Source organism: Poecilia latipinna, unplaced genomic scaffold, assembly GCF_001443285.1.
Source record: "Poecilia latipinna isolate Pla-1442-1.1 unplaced genomic scaffold, P_latipinna-1.0 Scaffold97, whole genome shotgun sequence".
Lineage (NCBI taxonomy): Eukaryota > Metazoa > Chordata > Actinopteri > Cyprinodontiformes > Poeciliidae > Poecilia > Poecilia latipinna.
In genome coordinates, this window is record NW_015112713.1 from 447,591 (window position 1) to 469,732 (window position 22,142).

The 22,142-nt window shown below is 39.3% G+C and overlaps 1 protein-coding gene across 5 annotated transcripts in view; it reads left to right on the top strand.

The window, feature by feature from the left end:
* Positions 1–20,415, top strand: part of cadm4 (cell adhesion molecule 4) — a 263,132-nt gene extending 242,717 nt beyond the window's left edge. For 3 of the 5 annotated variants that reach the window (XM_015026188.1, XM_015026186.1, XM_015026194.1), the window contains exons 7-9: positions 10,481–10,567; positions 14,651–14,779; positions 18,523–20,415. In XM_015026188.1, the coding sequence (XP_014881674.1) occupies positions 10,481–10,567; positions 14,651–14,779; positions 18,523–18,632 (326 nt within the window). In that variant the 3' untranslated portion in view covers positions 18,633–20,415. Of the gene's footprint in view, positions 1–10,480; positions 10,568–14,650; positions 14,780–18,294; positions 18,374–18,522 lie in introns of all 5 variants that reach the window. The other 2 variants (XM_015026201.1, XM_015026209.1) reach the window with 2 other exon arrangements.
* The last annotated feature ends 1,727 nt before the right edge of the window (positions 20,416–22,142 follow it).

Consider the following 22,142-nt stretch of genomic DNA (forward strand, 5'->3'; position numbering starts at 1 on the left):
TTTTTTTTTTTTTTTTTTTTTTTTTTTTTTTTTTTTTTTTTTTTTACATGTTTACATGATTAAATTTGGCAGAAAAACAACAGCTAAGCATCTGTTGCGTTTAAATTCAGATCAATGCCCTCTTTTTTGCATAAGCAGACGTATTGGAGAGGAGCTAGAGTTAGTCAAGGAGCTTTTTGTTGTTGTTGTTTAGGTGTTTCACTTAAATAAAATGATAGTGACTATATTCTTCCAGAACATATCTGATATTTTTATCGGTCTTCCATTTGGCAAAGACTTTTATATCGCAACATTAATTTCACAGATTGTTGAAATGGAGACATATGTGAATGACAAGAAACTGAGAAAGGATCAAAAATGTTTGTAAAGTGATTTATCCTGTGAGGAAGAAGAAGAGATGCTGTCGTAGTAGTTGTAGACCCAACTAACGACGCCTAAATGCCTTCGCTCTGTCTGTAATTTGACACAGTAAAAAATGGCCACCTATATCCAAAAGATCAAACACTGAAATTCAGGCAGCAAACTCTGAGATTCTGCTCTGATCCAGACTAAAAATGTTCCACTGTCACTGTGATCCATCGGCGCTCTCATTTCTCAATACATAAGTATGTCAGAAAGCCATGCCAAGGTTGTGCAGGTCTCACTTTTCTACTTATAATCAGTTTTTACCTTGAGAATATTTATTACATCGCATTACTGGGACTTCATCAGTCTGTCAGCAGTGACTTCTCTTACCACATGTCATTTGGTCAAATGTCATTTCAGAATAAATCAGCTTTATTTACCAAGTTTGTTCACACAAACAAGGACTTAGTCTTTGCTTCGGCTCTGCCCTTGTTTAAAGCATTTAATATATCAATATATGAAAAAGCAAGTATTTTTTTTCTTTCTTGTAAATATGTATATATGCAAGGTGAAAAATATGTTTTAACTTATGCTACACACGTGGTTTATGGGAGGGAAGTTAAAATCACACCAGCTGCAATCTCTCCTTCATTTGGCTCAGACACTTAGAAAAATTAAATCACAGCAGAAGCTGTGGGAGAACATCCAGAAGTAATATTTAGAGTAAGGTTGTTGATTGGATTCTTTCCTATTATCATAGTTTTTTTTTTTTTTTTTTTCTTTTTTCAGACAGTGGACTCATGAAAAGTAAAACCTATGAAAAAGCTTCAGAAGAACCAATTATGTTTCCTGATAAACTTCTTGCAAGACTAGCGGGCGTCTCAGCAGTCTGGCTGTTTACGTTTGCTCAAGGCATCTGTCATCGCTTGTGTATGAGATGGCTATTGATCCTTTGGTTGTCCTATGTTTTAAATGCAAAATCTGATTGTTTTCTAATCCTGGAACAAAAAGTATTTCCCACAGGGAGAGAGTGTTGGGTTGGTGCATAAAAAACTCTTCCTGTGTTTACTTCCACTGAGTTCACCTGCAATTCCTGCGTAGATGATCTTTGTAGCTGTGTGGATAATAAACAGCTGCACATCCACTCAGGAATTTTAACATATTCCTGTTAAAATTGTGTCTTTTTTTTAATCAAATAAACTATCGCTTCTCTGTATACAGTGAGAGCCAATGATGGTCTCAAAGACTGTCATCATACACATACGAAAGCATGTTTTTGGTTTTCAAGGTTGTGATTCAAAAATGTCTTATATGAAGAATGAATTTTAAAATTACTTAACTAGCTGCAAAAAAATGAAAAAAAAAGCCTGATTTTAAATTGATTCATACTTTCAAGATGTCTAGACTTTCTGACTTTATAATTTGATGGTATTTTCTCCTTCATTGATAGCTAACCCAGTTTGGTTACATGACATCATGGCTCAGTGGAAATGATAATACAGACCTCAGGAAAATCTCACACCTCTGTTTGTCAGCAGCTGCGACAAATTGGCCAACTTTCTGTCGGAGCTTGAGTTGCATCTGAAAAAGCGAGGTTTTGATGAATGGTAATGTGTCAGTGCCGCGCGAAACGACTGACTAAACTTTCAGTGGTGTAAGGACAATACAGGGTTTTGTTTATGTGAGGACAGCAGTGAGGATAAACTGCAGAGTGAGCTCATCATTAGTGGCCGGTTTCTGGCTTGGTTTTGAGTTGGCCTAATTACACCAACGTTACTGTCACTCAGCAGGGCTTGCTACTTTTTGATCCAAGCTCCCCAGCCCCTGGTGGAGGCTCCTGTCATTGCGCTTAGCACCTGATTTGGAGATCAGAAGCAGAAAGGGTGAATGCAGAGAACAGAGATGTATTATGGAACAATTTTGAGCTGCTTTTAGTTAGCAACCCCTCAACACCCATAACACTAACACCACTTTTCTCTCACATGTCGATGCCCTGTACATGCCATTGTACACGCTTTCAGTGACACTAATAATGACAGTTTTTTTTAGGGTGGCAGCAGTGGCAAGATAAAAAGCGATATCCCCACCCACTAGCTTCTTGTTTTTCTTTCTCTACGCGCTTCTTAGGGGCTTGGATATTTAAGGCTTTGACGTCTACAAATGTATTTGGAGAAACATTTTCTTCTGATTTCTTGTCTTTCAAGATTTTGTCTTTTTGTCTCTGTGGTCTATCCTTTTAGTGTATGATGAAATAATATTCCATTTAAATATTTTTGCTATTTTGGCTTTTTTGTCACACTTTAGATAATCAGTTTTAAGCAGAAACAAAGACAACCTAATTATTTAATTTATTAGGAGAAAAAAAAATTATCCCAACATACTTGGCCCCAGCAAAAAAGTAACTCCCCCACCCAAAAAACAAGAAATCATGATCTAATCTACACAATTGTTCTGCTTTAGGACCTGGAAATCTTGCAGTCGCTAATAGAGTGTTAAATTCTGCTCTCTACTACAAATGCAAAAGAAGATTGTCTGGCTAGAAGTTAATAATCTTAAACTCAACCACACTTCACACACACGCCCACACACACACACTCCTACCTACGGCGAGTTTAGCATAGCCAGTTAGCTATATCCTGTATATGGACTATGAGAGGAATCTGGAGTACCTGGAAAGAACTTGTGTATGTACAGGGAGAACATGCAAAAAGACGAATTGCAGATTCGAAAGCAGGACCTTTTGCTGTCAGACAACTTTGCAAGCAACCAACCACTGTATGCTTCCATTTGAAAGTAGTTTTTGTATTTACTCAGGTTATCTTTGTCTTGTAATAAAATGAGTTAGATGATGTATAACATGCCAGTGTGATAAAAACTGAGAAAATAAATATGAAGATACATTTTTACAGCACTTGACTAATAATCATTTATGTGATGCTAGAGATCTGCATTTGTTTTTAAAATAAGCACAGAAACCTGCTTTAAAAAAAAACTCAGCTTCTCTGTGCACAGCGGCTTTACAGCAATCAGCTTCTTGAACCCGCACGCTGTCGCTTTGTATCAGCAGTGGTTTTACTGTTCTTAGCAAAAAGTATGAACTCACTGAGCGAGCAGATTGTTTCACTTCAAACCTCTATCTGAAAGAGATCAGGGCTGTTGCCGCACATCATTATATTAAACACTGCTCTTAAGTTTTGAACAAATGTCACAATGGATAATGAGGCAAACATGGTGTTAATTCTTTCTTTTGAAATTTGATATGATCCCTCTTTACATTCAGCTTTCAAAGTTTCCAGAGACGTGTGTGTGTGTGTGTGTGTGTGTGTGTGTGTGTGTGCGTGCGTGTGTGTGTGTGTGTGTGTGTGTGTGTGTGTGTGTGTGTGTGTGTGTGTGTGTGTGTGTGTGTGTCTTTTGAAATGCTCTATAAAACTGGAGTGTTGCATAAGCTATACATCTCTGTCAGTGCAAATAATCCACCATGGATGATTTAATAAGGTGTTAGAGAAATGCCTCTGGGAATTAAATGAAGCTCATCAGTCAATATGGAAAATAAATATCGTTCTGTGCTGTAAAATATGTTTAAGATGATTCATAACTCCAGCACCTACCCAGAGTGTGCTCTCTTTTTTTCACCTTCAACACCCACGTTGTTAGATTCATGCTTTTTTTGTTATTATTATTTCTTTTAAATTGTGAGTATCACTCTTTTTGGTCAAAATAATCCCTTATTCTTAATCACTGTTGTGTCAGAAAAATAGATCAAGCTTTTTATGTTGATTTTTTTTTTTGTTTCAGTCTTTCCTCTACAACCGTTCTCTCTCTTCTGTCTGCTTCACTGCACACACTCAAGCTCTCCATATGTTTTTCCTCAATATCTAGCCGCCTTTATGCTCTATTCACTGTTCTCACCTCTTTTGCACCTCCTGTTCATCCTCCTCCTTCTCTCCTCACTTCTCCAACACCACCACTGTTTCTCACCTTGCCACCCATTTGCCCCCTATTATAGGTCCATCTGCACTTCAGTTTCTTTATGCGGGAGGGTGAAGCATAAGCGTTGAGGTGTGAGGAGTTGGGAAAGAGCGGGTGATGGGAATAGTGAGCGAGGCACAAAGTGATGGAGAGAGCGAAGAAAAGAGTGAAAGTTATAGAGGAAGGACGATGGAGGTCGAAGGCGGGTTAGAATTCAGTACCTCGGCTTGTCAGATAAACTAAATGTCAGTTCGCTTGGCTCCCGGTCTTCCCAGAGGGAATCCCACAGTGCACTGGGGAAGGAGGTGAAAGCAAAGAGGGAGCGCTGGAAGATATGAAATGAGTCAGCGGAAAATAAAGAGTTTTATTGCAGGTTCAAAATAAAAAAAAATTAGCTCACGTAGAGAGTTATTTTCCACCAAAAGCTCAGGTAAAAGTCAGTTGATGCAGGTGTGTTGGTCTCTTTATGAAGGGAGACCAACTTGATGCTCGTGAAGGTAGAAATTCTCCTGGGGAAATTTTTTTAGCATTTTTCTTTTGTTGGTTGTTTCATTCCTTTGCCGCCATTGTGAAGTGATAAACAGAATTTTTCAAGTGAATATGTTGCCTTCCAATAGTATTCACACCTTGAAACCACAAACTGTTATGTATTATATTTGGATCGATTTGTAATATATGAGCAGAAAGTAGGGAATAGGAATGAAGTGAAAGGGATATTATTAAGAAAGTGCCATATCACCACCTTCCTAAAATAAAGGCCCAAGTCATTTTTATGCCAAAAATTATTTTGGAAAATAATAAAAACACCATCTCTTTTTTGTCCAAAGATGATTCAGGCAAAAAAATAAAATCATTTTTGGCCAAAAATGACTTAGACCATTATTTTAGGAAGATGATGATGTGTGGTTGCATTGAGCTGATGTGTGAATCCTCACAGAACATATGCAGCATCCCCTCACTCAGGCTCAGTTTGATTACCTGGAGAGCATCTGTGAATTTTAATGTCTTAGTTGGATATCAATCTGGACTTTAACTAAGTCATGTTAGCACATGAATATGCTTTGATTTAAACCGTTTCAGCTCTGGCTGTATGTATACTGGCCTTACCTTTGCTCCGATTTCAAGTGTTTTCCAGCCTTTATTCGCTCCATCCCATTTTCCCTGTCCCTGCTGATGAAAAGCGTCCCCACAGCACGATGCTGCCCCTTGGAGGAGGTGTGTTTACGGTGTTGGTATTTCTCTCAGGAGGGGATTTGCACAATAGGCCAAAAACTCGTTGTTTTTTTCCTTGCACATGTTGTTCTGTCCCCTACTTTGCTTGTGCCAAACTGACAACAGATTCTTCCATCTGAGCTGTGCACCCTGGCCGGCGTTATCTTGGCTGCTTCTTTGATTAATCTTCTCCTACTCTGGCCTGTCAGCGTACAGTCTTGTCCTGGTACCTTTGCAGCTGTTGCCAAACTTGTTTACATTATCAGAATATGAACGGCTCTTGGTGAGATGCCCAAATCTTTGGATTTTGTTATTTTACCCTGTTTGAAAATGCTCCACATCTTTAGTCCTGGCATGTCTCGTTTGTTCACTGGTGTTCTCAAAAAGTTTAGAGATCATCTGGTTAGGCTGAATTTTATTCAGGGGAATAAGAAGAAATTGGACTGAATTCAAACATACTGCAAGTTTTTCAGATTTTTACTCGTAAGCACATTTCAATTTTCTTCCACTTTATGTATTACTTTGTGTTGGTCTAGCCCATGAAGTCCCGATAAAATATATTGAAGTTTGTGGTTGTAATATGACATGAGGTGAAAAAGTCCAAGACGTATTACTTTTTTGCAGAACGCTGTAGATAAAAGTCCACAATCCTGCTAAGGTCCACTGGGCCGCCTTACGTAATTTAACTGAGCTGCAGCCCTGAGATGAATTGCCAAGCCAGTAAAACCAATTAGGATTGAATTGCAGACCAATGGAGAAATGCAAGAAGACAGACTGAGAGAGAACGATAGGAATCTTTTACATAAAAAGTACGCTTACATACATGGATAGACATCTGAAAACCAGCGGGGAGACGGGAACGGAGAGAACTGGAGGACTAATAATTTTCTTCTAAGATTCTTTGAAAACAGAATGGGATGACAGGAAGATGAAAAGGACAGGTAGCGTTGATAGAGAGGTGAACAGGGATTAGTCGGTGTCTTCTTGACAGTTGTAATGAGCTGTCAAGATGGTCGGAATATAAAAAAAAAAAACACAGACCTACATTTAATGAAGCGAGACTTTTAAAAGTGCACAGAATGAGAGGAGAGACCAAAAAGGTTGGAGGCTAGTGACAGACGGAGCCAGACTCCGAGATAACTCAGAGACGGGTTTGTCTCCAGCTCTGCCTCCATCCACACTATGACTATGCACCTGACGGCACAGTAAATTTTGAATGAGCCTTCAGTTGAACAGCGTTGGCCTCCTTGCCCTCAGCCATGGACCTTCCACCAATATCTAACACTCAGCTCACTGATAGACAACTGGATAGACATAAACCGCTCCGGGCAAGGCCCTTATAATCATGAAAGCTGAACATGAAAGAATCCATGCTGGTGATGCAGTCTCCTCAGGCGCACCACTGCAAGAATGAGATACAAGCAGCAACGTCATTATCGCAAGTGCTGCCTCACCCATCCCTGGAAATAACGTGGGCTGTGTGTCTGATTGGCAGGCGTATAGTGTTAATGAATAACAATATGATGTGGAGGGGGGAAAAAAAGGGATGCTATCGGCCAAGAGAACGACAGCTGTACGGCATTCTCCTTAATTAAGCTGAAGAGCGGCGGCGAGGGAATGTAGCCACGGAGGAAAGAAACTAGAGAAGCCAGCTGAGGCGGCCAAATGAAGTCTAGCGAAAGCATGGGGTGCAAATGAGGGGCTAGGTTACGGCTGATTGGAAAGAACAAAGAGGAAGTATTAGATTCTAGAAACATAAGAAAAAGTTAAACAAAGTGAGCAAATTAAGGTAAGACATTAATCATTTTGCAGTTAATTAGAGCAGCGATCCCAGCTATTATAATATTCATCCCAAAGGCTCAAGGCACACAGAAACATGGAGCACTTTGGCTCCACATTGAGGCTTACGGTGCCATAAAAAGCTTTGGCTTCTTCAGAGATTTCCTCTGTTTTTGCTTTTTTTTTTTTCTTTTTTTTTTTTTTAAACATTTTAAATTTTAAAACAAATTTTTATACAATACAAATGTTACTTAAATTTAAAAAGGGAGCTTGAATTATACTTTATGAAGGTAAAAAAAAGGTATTCAAGCAAACATGAGCCTATGGGAAAAAGTAAAGACACCCACACATGATAATTACTTGTTCCTCCCTTTGCAACATCAAGAATTTTAATTAGCCATAAGTTTTGTTTTAATTCAGCCAGATTGGAGGATGTTCAACCATAAACATTGTGTTTAAGCTCATGCTGCTGTTTCATTCGGATTTAAGTAAACAACTACTAGATCACTCCAAAACCTTAATTGCATATATTTTCTTCCTTTTGGAGCCACTCAAAGGTGAACTTCCCGGTTTGCCTTTCATTATTTTACTGCTGAATTGAGTGTTTTTGCTCAATTCATTCATTTAAAAACTGCTTTCTGTGTTTACTCGGGTTATGCTATTTTGTTAATACGTTTTGGTAATACAAAACATAATGTAGTTTGACAAAAAAGGGAAAAAAAAGCCAGACTTTTCCACAGCTCTGTGGATGGAGTTTGGTAATTTCTCTTTAAATAGATGTTTTTTTCCTACGCCCTTTTGCTTCGTCTTTTTATAGAATGCATCACACACTTATTTCAAAGGGAGAAAGACACAGGCTAGCCTTGAAGTAAGGAGAAAAAACAAAGCAGGAGGCAGGGAAGTATAGTGCTGACATAAGAAGAGTGCAAAAAGAGATTGATGATCTCAGGGCCAGTGGGAGAAATAGGGAGAAGAGACAGAGGAATACTTACCAATAAATTACTTCTGAGCAGAAAGGGCATCATCTCTGTGTGTGTATGTTGGGGGGGCGAAGGGGGAGCAATGACGCATTGTTGTGTATGCATATGTGCTCACCTAGCATGAATGACCGTGCATGTGTGAGAGCCAAAACCTTTGAAAACAAGCTCTGCTTCGCACGTTGCAGTTAGTTTTCAAGTTACTTTGATGAAGACAGATTTTTCTGACTTCAAAAGTGCCGAGGACGGTGCACTCATAAACACGAACACACACACACACACACGCACACACTCACCTACCTATTCATTTCCCTCGTACTTCTTGTCAGCCATTATTTTTCGTTTAACAGCAATGTGAACTTGTCTCTTTCTACCTCTCCATTTGCCATTGTGTTTTCGCCATTGATTTGGAGGATGGTGTCAGGATCCAATCTATTGTTCAGCATCAAATGAGACAGTTCCCCCGCATGGCGCTGCTCCAACGAGTGTGCATCTGTCAGACTTTCACTGCTTCCACCGAAGCTTGGAAAATGTGTCATTGGTCACAAATTAATTCCTGATTTATTCCAATGGACTTGAAGATGAATCCCAGTCTGCCAGGTAGACTTTGATCAACCTTTTAAAGCGTGTCTTTTCTATTGTAAACTTCTGCTTTAAACCTATTCAGATAGTTGAAGGGATTAATCACATTTAAGAATATTACTGTTTTGCATCACTTTGTAAATTCACGTGATTGTATCTCATTAATTGGAGGAAGTGGGATAATGGTGGCTTTACAAGAACTGGAAAAGGCCCTGATTTGACAAAAGGGCATGGAAAATACTCAGAGTGAGTAAAGGCTGACAGAAATCGATCTGGTGTATTCCCCATATATATCTGCTGAATGGTGTGAAGTAACAAAGCTTGTTATTTTGGACCAAAACTCTCTTTGTTTGACACAACATGGCACATCATCAAAAGAACATGCATACATTGAAACATGGTAATAGCGCCATCGTGCTTACTGAGGTTAGATCTCTGTAGCTGTGATTTATTTCAAAGTGAATGAAAATTCTGAAATATTTAAAACACCTCTCTTTTATGATCCAAAATGTTGAAAAGGCAGAGCTGACACATTTTCAAAGGGGGTTCCACTTGACTGCCCTGCAAAGCTGTAAAAAGATTATTTCTTCCCTGAAATACAGCAAACTTTGTTTTGTTGCAGCTTGGGAAACGAAGAAGAAAACTTCTTTGCAATTCATAATCTTATTTTAGAGTGACTTTATTAGTTATAGAGTGAAAGTCAAAGGTGTACATGCCCCTGGTAAATCACCAAGTTCTTGTGGTGCAAGAAGAAAAAACAAGACCCTTATAAATCATTCCAAAACTTTTATTCAGTCCTCCTGAGATCAGACCTGCGATCAATTACAGTAAATCTAATTATCCTGAAGTAATGTTTTGCTGCCCCATGAGGACTTTCCTGACAATTACTCATTTGCATCATTTAACAAAGCTTTTCAGAGAGGTTAAAAAGGTTAAAGATGAAAACGAGCTAACTGTACACAGCTACCAGTCAAGAGAAGGGCACAAAAATGCCCAGAATTATTTATTTATCATGGTACAGCGAAGCCAGTCATAAATAATTGGAGATAATATGAGACAGCAGCCGCATTACAAAAACTGGATGTTTTTTTTTTTCCAAATTGATGAGACAGGAGAGGAGCTGGTCCAAGAGGCTGTCCTCACAATTTGATTGATTTTTACACATTTTTTCAAAGCAGAGTGGGCAAATATGCCCGGACAATATTTGGCATGTTAATAAGATTCATACGAAAGCTGAATACTGAAATCGATCACAAGGTTTATCAACAAGGTTTTTAAGGTTTTGACCACTTATCGCAACGGTTTCATTTGGGTTTTACTGGGGGGGAAAAAAAAAAAAAAAACATTGCATAAAAGATGTTCAGGTTTTGGGTATCTGCTTTATATTCTGTACATGTCTCTGATGTTGCTTGTTCATCTGTAATTTTGTCTGTCTCCCAAAACTGACAGAATATCACCCATTAACTAAATTAATATTTACATTCAGCAAATCGCCTGCCATGTATTATGTGCTGTGCAAATGTAGAACCTATGTCTGTGTTTTGTAGTTTCCCTGCATGCCGTAGATAATAGTGTTTGTGTGTGTCTGTGCCATTCCATTCCCTGTCTGTCTGTAGAAAATGTGTCAGTCACTACCATGGCCCCTACCACTTCACCCATCCAACCTACTAGCACCCCTACTAGCAGCTTTCTGGACCCAGAAGGTAAACCTTGCACACACACTTTCTCCTCCCACCTCTGTTGCCCTCAAAGCAAGACTGCAAAGAGAATGCTGTAACCTGCAAGAAGATCAAATTCATTTATTAATGTGATGTTTTTTTTTTTTTTTTAATCAACAAAAACTTAATAATGATGCAAAGCTTAAATAGCATGTATATATTGCAATGTAATATGTAATGCCCTGGTTTAGCTCCTTAATTAATGAAAGATTGTGACGAACCAAATTGATTTATCGAACTTATAATTCCTTTGAAAAGTAGTCATACCTTAGTTCCAAAAAAGCGTAAGCATTTTAGTGGAATTTTATATAATAGACAAACAGAAAGTACTGCGTAATTGTCAAGTGCAAGGAAAATTATTATTATTTTTTTTTGTTTACATAAAATATGTAAATTATATCAGGCATTTATGTTAAGCTCCTTTTTCTCTGACAACCGTAAATAATTTATTTGCTGTGTTTCATTTAATTACAATATGGATACGACTGTCCTGTAAAGATGTTTGTTCAAATGATCTCCAATGAGCATTTGAAAAGGCCATCCATTAATCTGACAGAGCTTGAGTTATTAAGAAAAGAATACATCAATTGTGGAAACCTGGTAAACATTCCAAAAGTCTTGTTTCTGTTACTGCAAAGGGTATTGGCTGAAAACAAATGCATGACACAACTTATAGAATTGTACCCATAAAAATATTGAAAGGCATTTATCATTTTTCCCTACACTTCCAAATTATGCACGACTTTGTGTTGGAATAGTGAAAAAGTTAAAGCGGCTTGAAAATTTTGGCTAGGCACTGCAAAGTTTTTCAGCAAAAAGGCTAAGATGTTTAGGGATTTAACATCACCAACAGAAAATCAATGTTTGAAAACAAATATGATTCAAAAACATTGCCTTCTTCTATGCTGAAATATCCATTCAGTACTCCAGTTTATACTTCAAGAATTTGCAGTTCTTCAATTCTTGTGTTTTCAAGAGCAAACTGTTTCATTTTAAAAATCTGGTTGTGGCTACTTAGCTAAAATTACTTCCTCCAATTCATCGCTCACATAATTCTGTTAGCTGTGACCATCTTGGCACTGTGCTTTTAATTTTGAAATTCGCTCACTCGAAGTCTAATTAACTGAATTCATGGTGTAATTTGTTTGCTGGCACATTTAACACTCCATGTGTGAGCGCGTATATTGTTGCCATTACTGCTCCGTGGTGGGGAGAATGAAAGTATAAATCAATTTTACCAAACAGACTCCTTGAAAGTCCAAAGTCATTTCTTATTAACAAAGTATTTTCAGTGATAATGGAGACATGCGTAACACTGCTCTCTGCATGCAGATTAAAATGGCAAAAAAATAAAGAAGTAGGGATAAAACTGTTGTCGCTCCAGCCTCCTCCATTATTCTCGTGACCCGTCTCTTGCAGGTTACAGCTTCTCTTGCCCTCCGTCTCTCTCTTTGTCGTCTCCTGCTCAGCTTCTGGTGCCGCCCTCCTCGCCACCAATTCCGCCGCTCTCCGGTGGCCTCTTCCCACACTTGCATCTGCCTCCACACACGCACACATTTTTTTTTTTTTTATGCCTCGACCTTCCTCGACCCTCTATTTGCATTAGTATATGTGCCTCTGTAAGCTCAGATATGCGCCACGCGGAGCGATCACCTTCTCTGGTTTCTTATCGCCGGCTGTTTGAAGCCTCCCTGCTAACAAACACATCGCCCAGTCAGCGTTTGTGTTTGCGAGTCTGTGATGTTCGGCTGGTTTTTCTGCCGCTTGGTGGGTACTGTTAATGAATCTGCGTGAAGAGCTTAGAGACTGATGTAGGCCTCCAGAGGACTAGAGCAATATATTTATCTGCACACACGCACGTACACGCATAAACACACACAAACGTGTGGAGTGCAAAGCAGGGGTGTGAAAGTGGGGATCCAGGTGGTGTTTTTGATCACATTTTGCTAGAAAAGTGCAACACAGCAGGTCTAAGAAACCCACCCTGCCATTACTTTTTTCTCCTGAATGCATAACTTAAAAATCTCCACCGGTTTTCAATTCTTTCCATCTAAAAGAATCTACTTATCTCATAAATGCTCTTCCACAAAGACATGCTCGCTGTAATCTCTTCTTTCTTTTTTTTTTTTTCCACATCTTCAGCTTATCTGTCTGCTCTGTTGCTTAAAAGGAGAGACGAGGCACAGGGAGCAGGAGCAACCCTCTTGTTCTCTCTTTTTGCCTCTGCCATCTTCTGTGGCAGGTGGAGGATGTTCACCTGCGGCATGCGAGGAGATGCAGTAAAAAAAAAAAAAAAAAACGTCTTAAGAAAAGCTGTAAAGAAAGAACACTTTGGCGGATGTTTAGTCAACGTTGGTGCATCTTCCATGGGGCTCCTCGGAGAAACAGCACAATTTTAAATAACGTCAGTCATTTCCTGTGGAGCTCTGGGCTGCAGCAGATTAAGAACAGGATGGCATGGGGGGAATGAGGTGCACTTTAGTGCTTGGTTCTTTCTGCTCCTGTGAAATATTGCTTTGGCCAACTGCTCTGTCTTAATGCATTTGAATCCCATGCGTCATGTTGCTGCAGATGCATTCATTTTGATAATACACGCATCTGTCAATACGTGATCATGCACTTAATCAGTTTATTAAAGCGCCTTGGGAGAGCCCAAGGAATACATATACAAGAATGAGCTTTCTTTTCTTCATTTTTTCTCCTGCTTCTCCTCCATCAATCTCTTCTTCTCCTTTTGATCTGCGTGTTAGCACTTTATTAATGATTCATGTTTTAATTCTGTCCAATGGAAGTCTAAGGATCCTGAATCAATAACTGCCTTGCCTTCTGTTGGGCTCCCCACCAACACATCAAAAGGTTTTTGTTATTGTCAGCGCCTCAGCTGTCCGGACTCCACGGACATGTATATTTCATCTCTTAAGCTTCTTTTTTTTTTTTCTTTATCAATGCTGCTTTTGTTGTTGCCACACAGTCATTGTTGTTGAAGCTGTGCAGTCCACACAAGTATATTAAGCGAAACTAACAATTTAGTTGCAGGTTCCTTATTTAGCTAACGAGTCCTGATCATCCCAATATCTCAGGGCTCGACTTTCCTTCAGAGGACTAATTGAATGTTACAGCCCATTAACTGCAAGTTCTTACCTGTTATCCTTTCCATAGAGATGAGTGAAAAGCCTCTTCCCAGTCTATAAGGTTAACTCTGGTGTCCTGATTGATTTTAACCCATCAAAAATGGAGCTTATTGCAAATAATGCAGGGAACCTACAGGAAGTGAAAGAACATATGCAAGATTTTGCTTATTCTCTTTTGTGTCTGAATCCAGCTGGTTTGCTTCTGGCTGAAGACAAAATGTGTGATTTGAACATAATATGAATTCAAAATGAATGTTCAAAATCAAGAGACAGTTACTGAAAACATCCAAACCAACCTGTGTGTGAGTATCTTTACCTAAATTGCTATGTTGTGATTAATCAACCACATTATTTTGCTTAGTTTCCCCAACCAGGCCAGATAACTGCCTGATCTGCACAATAAAGAAATCACATAAATCATACACTGATGTAATGATGAGACGAAAAATAAACTGACTGATGTCGATCAGTGTGGAATTAGAGTTCTTTCCCGAGGCTTCGGTTTCCATCACTCAAACTGCATTGTTCTCCTGACAGGTGCTTGGAAGAAGTGGTCTTTGTAGAGGCTGACTACCTTATTTCTTTATTCACTCTTCTCATTTTTCCTTTTTCTCACTCATTCAGATTGTCTGGCATTCTGTGCAGTGGGGGGTGATGAAGGGTGATAATGCAAGTTGGGTGGGAGATATCGAATTTTCTTTTCTCACGTCTTGCTCCTGGTACCCCCTCCCATGCTAACGTTTTAACGGGCTTTCTTTGTCCTCCCCTTTATGTCCTGCTTTCATTTTGATCCATCTATTTCTTTGTCTCAGTTTCTTTGCCTGGAGTCCTCTGTTTCTTCCATTTATCTGCATATGTCCCTATTAAATTACCCAACGCTGAACTGATGCACAGTTTTTCTCTCTTTTTTTTCCCCTTTTGCTCTGTTCTTTTTCAGACCCTGGCGCAGTGGTTGAGACTCACAGCGCAGTACCGTATGCAGTGATAGGTGGCGTTCTGGCCCTTCTGGTTTTCACCGTCATCTGTGTCCTCATTGTCACCATCTGGTGCTCTGTCCGGCAGAAAGGTAGAGCATATTCTCGAATGCACAACACTAATATAACACGGTATTCTTTTACTACTGGCAAGGTTCCTCACAGCTGTAGCTTCTGGTAAACTTCCTATTAAAAGTTTATTAGTAGTTGGGTACATCTAGAGTCTGTGTGAACAATCATTTAAACTAACGTGTTAAAATTGTCAACAGAAACCAGGATGGATTGGATGCTCCTCTCTGGCAAAGCGCTGTCCATAATAAATGATGTTGACCCGAGAAGCCAAAGAGAAAGGGTGGGACAGGAAAGACAGGCGTTTCGTAGATGTTTTATGACTGTATGTTAGTGCATCAAGACTGAGAGGAAGCCTCCCACTGTTTCCTATCTTTATAAGTGCCCCCATTATTGGAAGTGTTACACTATGTTCAGCAGCTGCCAATAAATAATTTAGGAGTAGTGCGGCTAGCTGCAAACAGGATAACTCCCCCAATGGCCAGACAAGCTGTCTGTCAACATCCACCATGACTTGACCGCCAATCAGCAGAGAGACAGCACTGTTACGACCAATCAGTGTTGAGACAGAGGCCATTAGAGCTTTGTCTTTGGTCCATTGTAACTGTCAACGTGTCAGTCAACCTCTATGGTGAGGAGAAATAGAGTGCCACTCACTTTGTGACTGAAAGGACTCTTCAGCTGTGAGATAACTTCTGCTGGTGTTGCTTCTGTATTACACCAGCCTTTCTCTCACAACAGTTCCTCATCAACTTGCAAAGACAAGCCCCTCTCTGAGTTACATGTAGCTGCTTATTCAGTTGAAACCAGGTAGCGGAGTACAGCGTTGTTGGAGAAGATGCAGTGAAAGGTCCGTTCCAACCTCAATCACTGTCTAGGAATTTCCTTGTAGCAGATACTCAGTTGAGACCTGATGTTAGAAAACATGCAGCTTACTTTTCTGTTCGCTGAATGCCAGAATAATAATTTTCTTTTTTGGATTCTGAAAACCTTTCTCGTTCTCAGAAGAATATAAAGAAAGTACATACAGTACTTGTCCTTAGTATTTGCTGGAATTGCCTTTTAAACTGTGCAGCTTGTGTGAAATGTTCTGTATGTCCTTCCACCATGGATCCACAGTAGCTTTCTGGAACATTTGGCTCATTCCTCCTGACTGAATTGACGTAACAGAGGCAGATTTGTAGGCTACCCTGCAACACATTTTCCATGGAACTGAAATCAGGGCTTTATGATTGCGCTCCAAAACATTTAATTTGTCATCCTTAAGCAGTTTGTAATTAATTTGTCTGCATGCTTGTGGCCATGATCCATGTAGAAGACCCATTTGCACTCATTCTTTAGCATTCTTCCTCATAGTGTTCTCTGTTACCGGGGGCATTTCCAAACTGCAGTCTGGATTTTTATGTTGCTTTTGGATTATGATTTCTTCCGCTCTAAGTATCTTTCCAGTGCCTGTCCATCCAGGACTTACGTCATTGTCGATAACCCTCTGAACGCTCTCTTCAGACAGCATCTTCATACAGTCTTCTGCTTTTGTTCTAGATTTGATATGCACACATTTCACCAGACCCCATCTCTGTCCTCGGTGGGATGATGAGTGGACTTTCCCATGGGGTTTATCCTCTGGGTATACATGTTTGAATAGACAAATGTCACCATGTGTCATCATCTGAGCCTTTCTAATTTGTTTATATAGTAATCTGAGTGAAGTTGAACTGGCTACTTTAAATAACTCCATTAAAAAGGTCTCTGTCATTATTCTGGCATTTAGCAAGTAGAAATAGTATTTGTAATTCTTGCTCACCAAAAACAGAAAAAGTTGAGTATTTATTTGAACAGTAATTCGGCATTGTGGAACAAAAGAAGGCCTGAATCAAAACAAATCAAATCAAGAGTTGGGCATCTTTTATTCTTAAAAGTTAAACACATGAGAGACGCTTCATGGGCTTTGTTCTCTTTTCTAGCATAGCCACTACTGCAGAAACATCCCTTGGCTGAAGTCCAGTGAAAAGGTTTTGTATATGCAGAAAAAAAAAAACTATAACTTCTATAAGAACCAATAATATTAACTCTTGGATTAAATTGAATGATTATTGGAGCTTTTTCACTAATATAATTTGGAGTTAACTTATTATAGTAATCACACTAATCTGTAATGATTAGTCAACAGAGAAATAAAACATCAAACATATCATTTAACCCTAAAAGAGACACATCTCTTGAGTGTGAAAGTTTTTAAAGTTGAACAGGTCAAAGTTCCTCCTCCCTCTCTAGAGATTAAAGAACGGGTTTAACCTGATTTTGAGAACTACTCAACAGTATTTTTTTAAGTTAAAAGAAGAAACGGGGACACAGATTCTCTGAGCCCTTTAAACACATCAGATTCTTCTTTTCATCTTAGCGCAGTTGATTTTTGGACCTTATGCTACAAAATCAGGCTCATTTTGACTTTGATTGGCTTGAGCCAATCACATTAGATTAGACAAATAATAAAAATACTTTCTTTTCCTATTACTTGCTTGAGCTTGAACCTATCTCTTGATGGAAAGAGCTTCCTATCCTATCCATTTTCATAGATGGAACTCTATTTAATTTATTATATGATTTATTTATATAATTTGTTAATTATGGATAGTTGTAAAAGCTTTCTAAAACTGTTTTTTTTTTTTGTTAATAAGGTGATGTACTGATGTCTGCATGGTCATATTCAACTTAAAGCCTTTTACAAATGAGCCTAACTTTCCTAAAGAGACTTAAATTGTCTTCAGCTATATCTTAAATTTAATTCATGTCATCAATCTTTTATTTTATTTTTGGTGTTTATATCACTTCATGTGCTGCAGTTCTGGCCATTATTACATTTTGACCAAATCAGAAAGCCCTTGATGTAACCCTGAATTTAAAGCAGGTTATTCGGCCTTCTCGTAAACCCTTGAAAACAGTTTTATTTATTTTTTATTTTTTCCAAATCAAATTGTTCTTGTTAGTCATTTTTAACCGGTAGCTTTGCCAAGAAATAAATACTCTGTTTTGAAAAGCTTTGACTTTAAATCAGAACTTGTTGACTTACAATCATGAACAGGTGTTATGACCCTTACTGTGTTTGAAGGTGTTGAGTCTAAAGGTGTGCTCGCAGTGGAGCATGCCGGAACTGAACAACATAAGTCAGAGGAGAACAGCTGTTATTATGTAGTTATTTTATTAATATTATGCATGTAGACAGGAGGTGCAACCGCAGCAGAATCATATCCATCTTCATATGTCCTGCAACCAGATTAAAATGTGTTTTGTGAAAAACGGCGCCCCAAACAAACCCCCCGGGTTATGGTTTTTAAAATAAGTTGGAATAGTTTTGTGGCTGATGCAAGCAAAAATTTTGTTCTCCTGCACTTAACATTACCTCCATCCTTTTCTACCAATTTTTTTCTTCTCTCCCTCTCCTTCTTTTACTCTGTCTATAATTCTCTTTTTTTCTATTACCTCCTTCTCCTCTGACTCCATGCGTCCATCCGCCACCTCTAATTTTCTGCCCCGTAAGGCTCATACCGTACACGAGAGCCTATCCTTGCCTGGTATTGACCTAACAATCAGTAAACTAATGGATTAATCAGTTGTAGGTATGGAGCACGGTAATATGAGCGCTGATTGGTGTGAAAACGCTGCATGGCGCTGCAACGATCATGACGCTTTGCCACCTAACCACCCCCCTACAATCTCCCTCTTCTCTCTGTCTCTCTCCCTCTGTTCTCTCGCTCTTCCCATCCAGGCTCCTATCTCACCCATGAGGCCAGCGGCTTGGACGAACACGGCGAGGTGCAGGAGGCCTTTCTCAACGGGAACGACGCCAGCCAGGGCAAGAAGGAGTACCTACTGTAGCCCTTCGTTTTGTTAATCCCTTCTCTTCTGACCTCATACCCCTACCCCTCCCTCTCCCTGCCTCCAACCTTATATACAGTATATATATATATATATATAAATACACACACACACGCACACACGCAAACACTCTGACACAATTCGCCATAACAGGCAGCCTTCTGAAAGCGACTGTACTGCACATAGCCAATCCATCACACTCCATTCCACTCCATCTCCTCCATATACACTCGCATAACCCAAGAGACAGACCGAGAGACGGAGAGCCTCTTGGCCCCACCAGACATCAACGACTGTGCCATATGCAGTACTGTAAGTCCCGGACTGCTGGAGGGAGCGAAGGAGCGGCGACAGAGTGAAGTGAATGTAGGCAAAAGCGAAATGATCCCATAATTATTTAGATCAAGAAGGAAGAGGGCCACACAATGAAAAGTGGCCCCTCTCTGCCTCGCCTGTGCAGCCGCCAAAGTGGAAGGGGAATTAGAGGCAGATGACTGCTGTAATTCACCGCCTGGAGAATAGAAGAATCTATTTCACAAAGCCCAATCTCTAACCGAAGGGGACAGCAGGAGAGCTGCGCAGAGAGGAGGTGGTGGAGGGGAAACTTGAGCAGAAGCTACTTTGTGCTCGATGGTAAATTACAGAGATTTTTCATATTACGGTCGTGTCTCATCGACGGAGCACAGCTTGTCCATAATTCCCTACCAAAGCTGCGAGAAGTATCTGGACTGTGGCAATAAGCTGAATGTCTTGTTGTTTCGCTAGTTTTTAAAAGAAAACTTAAAGTGGTCCCCCCTCCTTTCAGTTCAAGAGTGAAATAAAAAGGTGACTCTCAACATCATCTCCGTACACCTGTTACCATGCTCTCCTCTCTCTCTTTCAATCCCTCTTCTTCTCAGTGTTTCCCCCCCTCCTCTACCGTTCCCCTGTTGTTGGCCCCGTAATAATGAAAGGATTAGCGTCGGGCTGCGTTCCCAAGGAGGAAGAAAGGAATATGACTTGCAGAGGCATTAAAGAGAAGCTTAATTATTTTAGAATGTCATTAAGCGGATAAAAAGGTTTAAAAAGTTCCAATAAAAAGACGAGGGGAGCTGTCAAAAAGGAGCAAAGAAGAGAACAACACGGGCGTATGCAGCTACATGCACACATCCATACATACACGTCCACAGAACAAGTATACATATCTCTGAATTCTTTGTTTGTATAAAAAAGAACAGTGACATGAGTTAAATTAAACTTTTAAGAATTAAGAAAACTGTTTACTATTGAAACGCATTATAAAGCAACTATACTAACACAGAATATTAGCCTTTAGAGGTGCAACACCGAACAAACTACTGTCCAGTGATCTTTAAAGAAAATATAAAAATGAAAAAAAAAAATTGTCTTTATGAAAAAACACAGGTCTTATTGATTTTTNTNTAAAAATAATTATTGCTATTATTTGAACAATTCTGATTGTTGTTACTGTTATTATTATTGCCGTTGTTATTATTATAATTGTAAATGTTAAAGAAATGTACACTTCCCATGGTTTGTTTTTGGGTTTACTGTAGAAAAAATAAACTTGCTGTCATTTTTCACTCTTTTTCCTCTTTACCTTTCCTCTCTTTCCCAGTATTTCTCTCTCTTTGTCTCCTGTGCCTAGTTGTCTCTTCTCTTGTCTTTCACACCTGTTTATTTTAGAGTCCATGTGCCACTGTTGATATATATAGCTAACTATTTCTTTATAGGGGAAAGAAACAAAGCACGACAAAATAAAAAAAAAAGAACACAAAAATAACCTCATCAGACTGATTCTTGTGTCTGTGTGATCAGCCGGTGCTGTTTGTCATTTAGAGAAACGGGGAAAGAAATGAATCATTTGGTTTTCGTACCGCGGGAATTAATTTACTGTTTTTTGTCACATCACAACCACAAACTACAATGTGGTTTGATTTGATTTTGCTTGACAGATCAACACAAAGTACTGCTAATTATATATGGTTTTAAAAAAAATGGTGTATTTATGTTCTGCCAGTTTTGGGTTCAGCAATGTTTGCTCTGATACCTCAAATAAACTTCAGTGCAGCCAGTTGTCTTCAGACGTCTCGCATTAAGAGAGTCCACTTGAATGTAATTTAATGTTGGAGCCATCTGTATTGTGAGTGGTGCAGAGATTTGATTAGTAGAACATTAAAGAACAAATAGAATCACAAACACTAAGAAACCCATAAAATTGGTTAAGAAGTGAGTTATGAACAAGTTTAGACAAAAACAAATCCCAAACTTTAAGCATTCTACAAAAAAAAAAACTATTAAATATATCCCCTAAAACTGAAATAGTTTGGTTTAAGTGCAAATATATGTCAACGTGACCATAAATCTAAATCGACATTGTAAATGCAGAAGCTAAATAGATCCATTGCTCAGGTTGGAGAATGTATTCACTAGAAAACCATGACTTGTGCATTTAACACATTTGGCTCTTTTCAAAAGTTGAGGGAGGAAAAAAAAACGTAGTTTGCCAAAAGCCATGTAGACATTAGACATGCAGAAAAAAGGTGCTATTATCAGAGGAGACCAAAATTGAACCTGTTGACATGCATAACGCTATGTGTGGAAGAAAACCAACACTGTATATTACTACCCTGAACTCATCATCCCTGTTGCAAACATGTTGGCGGCACCATCATTCAGTGGGGATTCCTTCCCTTAGCAGGGAGTGGGAAAGGAATCAGTGGGATTCCAAAGAAGACTGGCCAAAAATTAACACTGAAGAGGTGCAAATGTGGAAACATTACTCAAAAGTTCTGCAACTACTTACACCAAAAGATGGCCCTACAAAATATAAGACATGTCTCTGTAGATAGCTTTGGAAAACATTTTCTTTTCTGCTTTAGTAGTATGCACTGCTTTGTTTCGGTTTATCGCAGAGCTTCTCATTGAAAAACGTTAACCTTTGTTGCTGTAATGTGACAAAATGTGAAAAAGTTCCAGGACTCTGATCACTTTGAGAAAGGATAGAACAATCAGATTAAAGGGGGAATAGCAGAAATGTAGTCGGTAATATAGATGTTAAGAGGATGAAGGATGCTAACACTGGCAGCTCAGTCGAAATAAACAAAACAGACGCATCTGCTGCCAGGTTAATGAATCACAAGAGCAGATAGCAGGGAAGAAAGGGGGGACAGGAGGGTTGAGTCAGATGCACACAGGAAAAATATGACTCTGCCATTAGCTTCCACGCAATCAATACCCGATTCTGTCGAGGAGCACTCAACATGTCCATCTGTGTGCAAGGCTAGATTTGAAAGCAGCTGGAGGTCACAAGGGGATGGATCGATGTGTTTCTCTCCCATTGATGCCGAAGCTCCACAGTCGCCTGTCATAAAGACAGATTGTCAAACGGCAATCAAAGTAATGGACTCGCAAGGCGCGACCGGCATGAGTTGACACTCTCAACTGCAAACAATTCAGCCAGTTCGAGACATATCTTCAGTTTATGATGACGCAAAGGGAGGTCTGGTA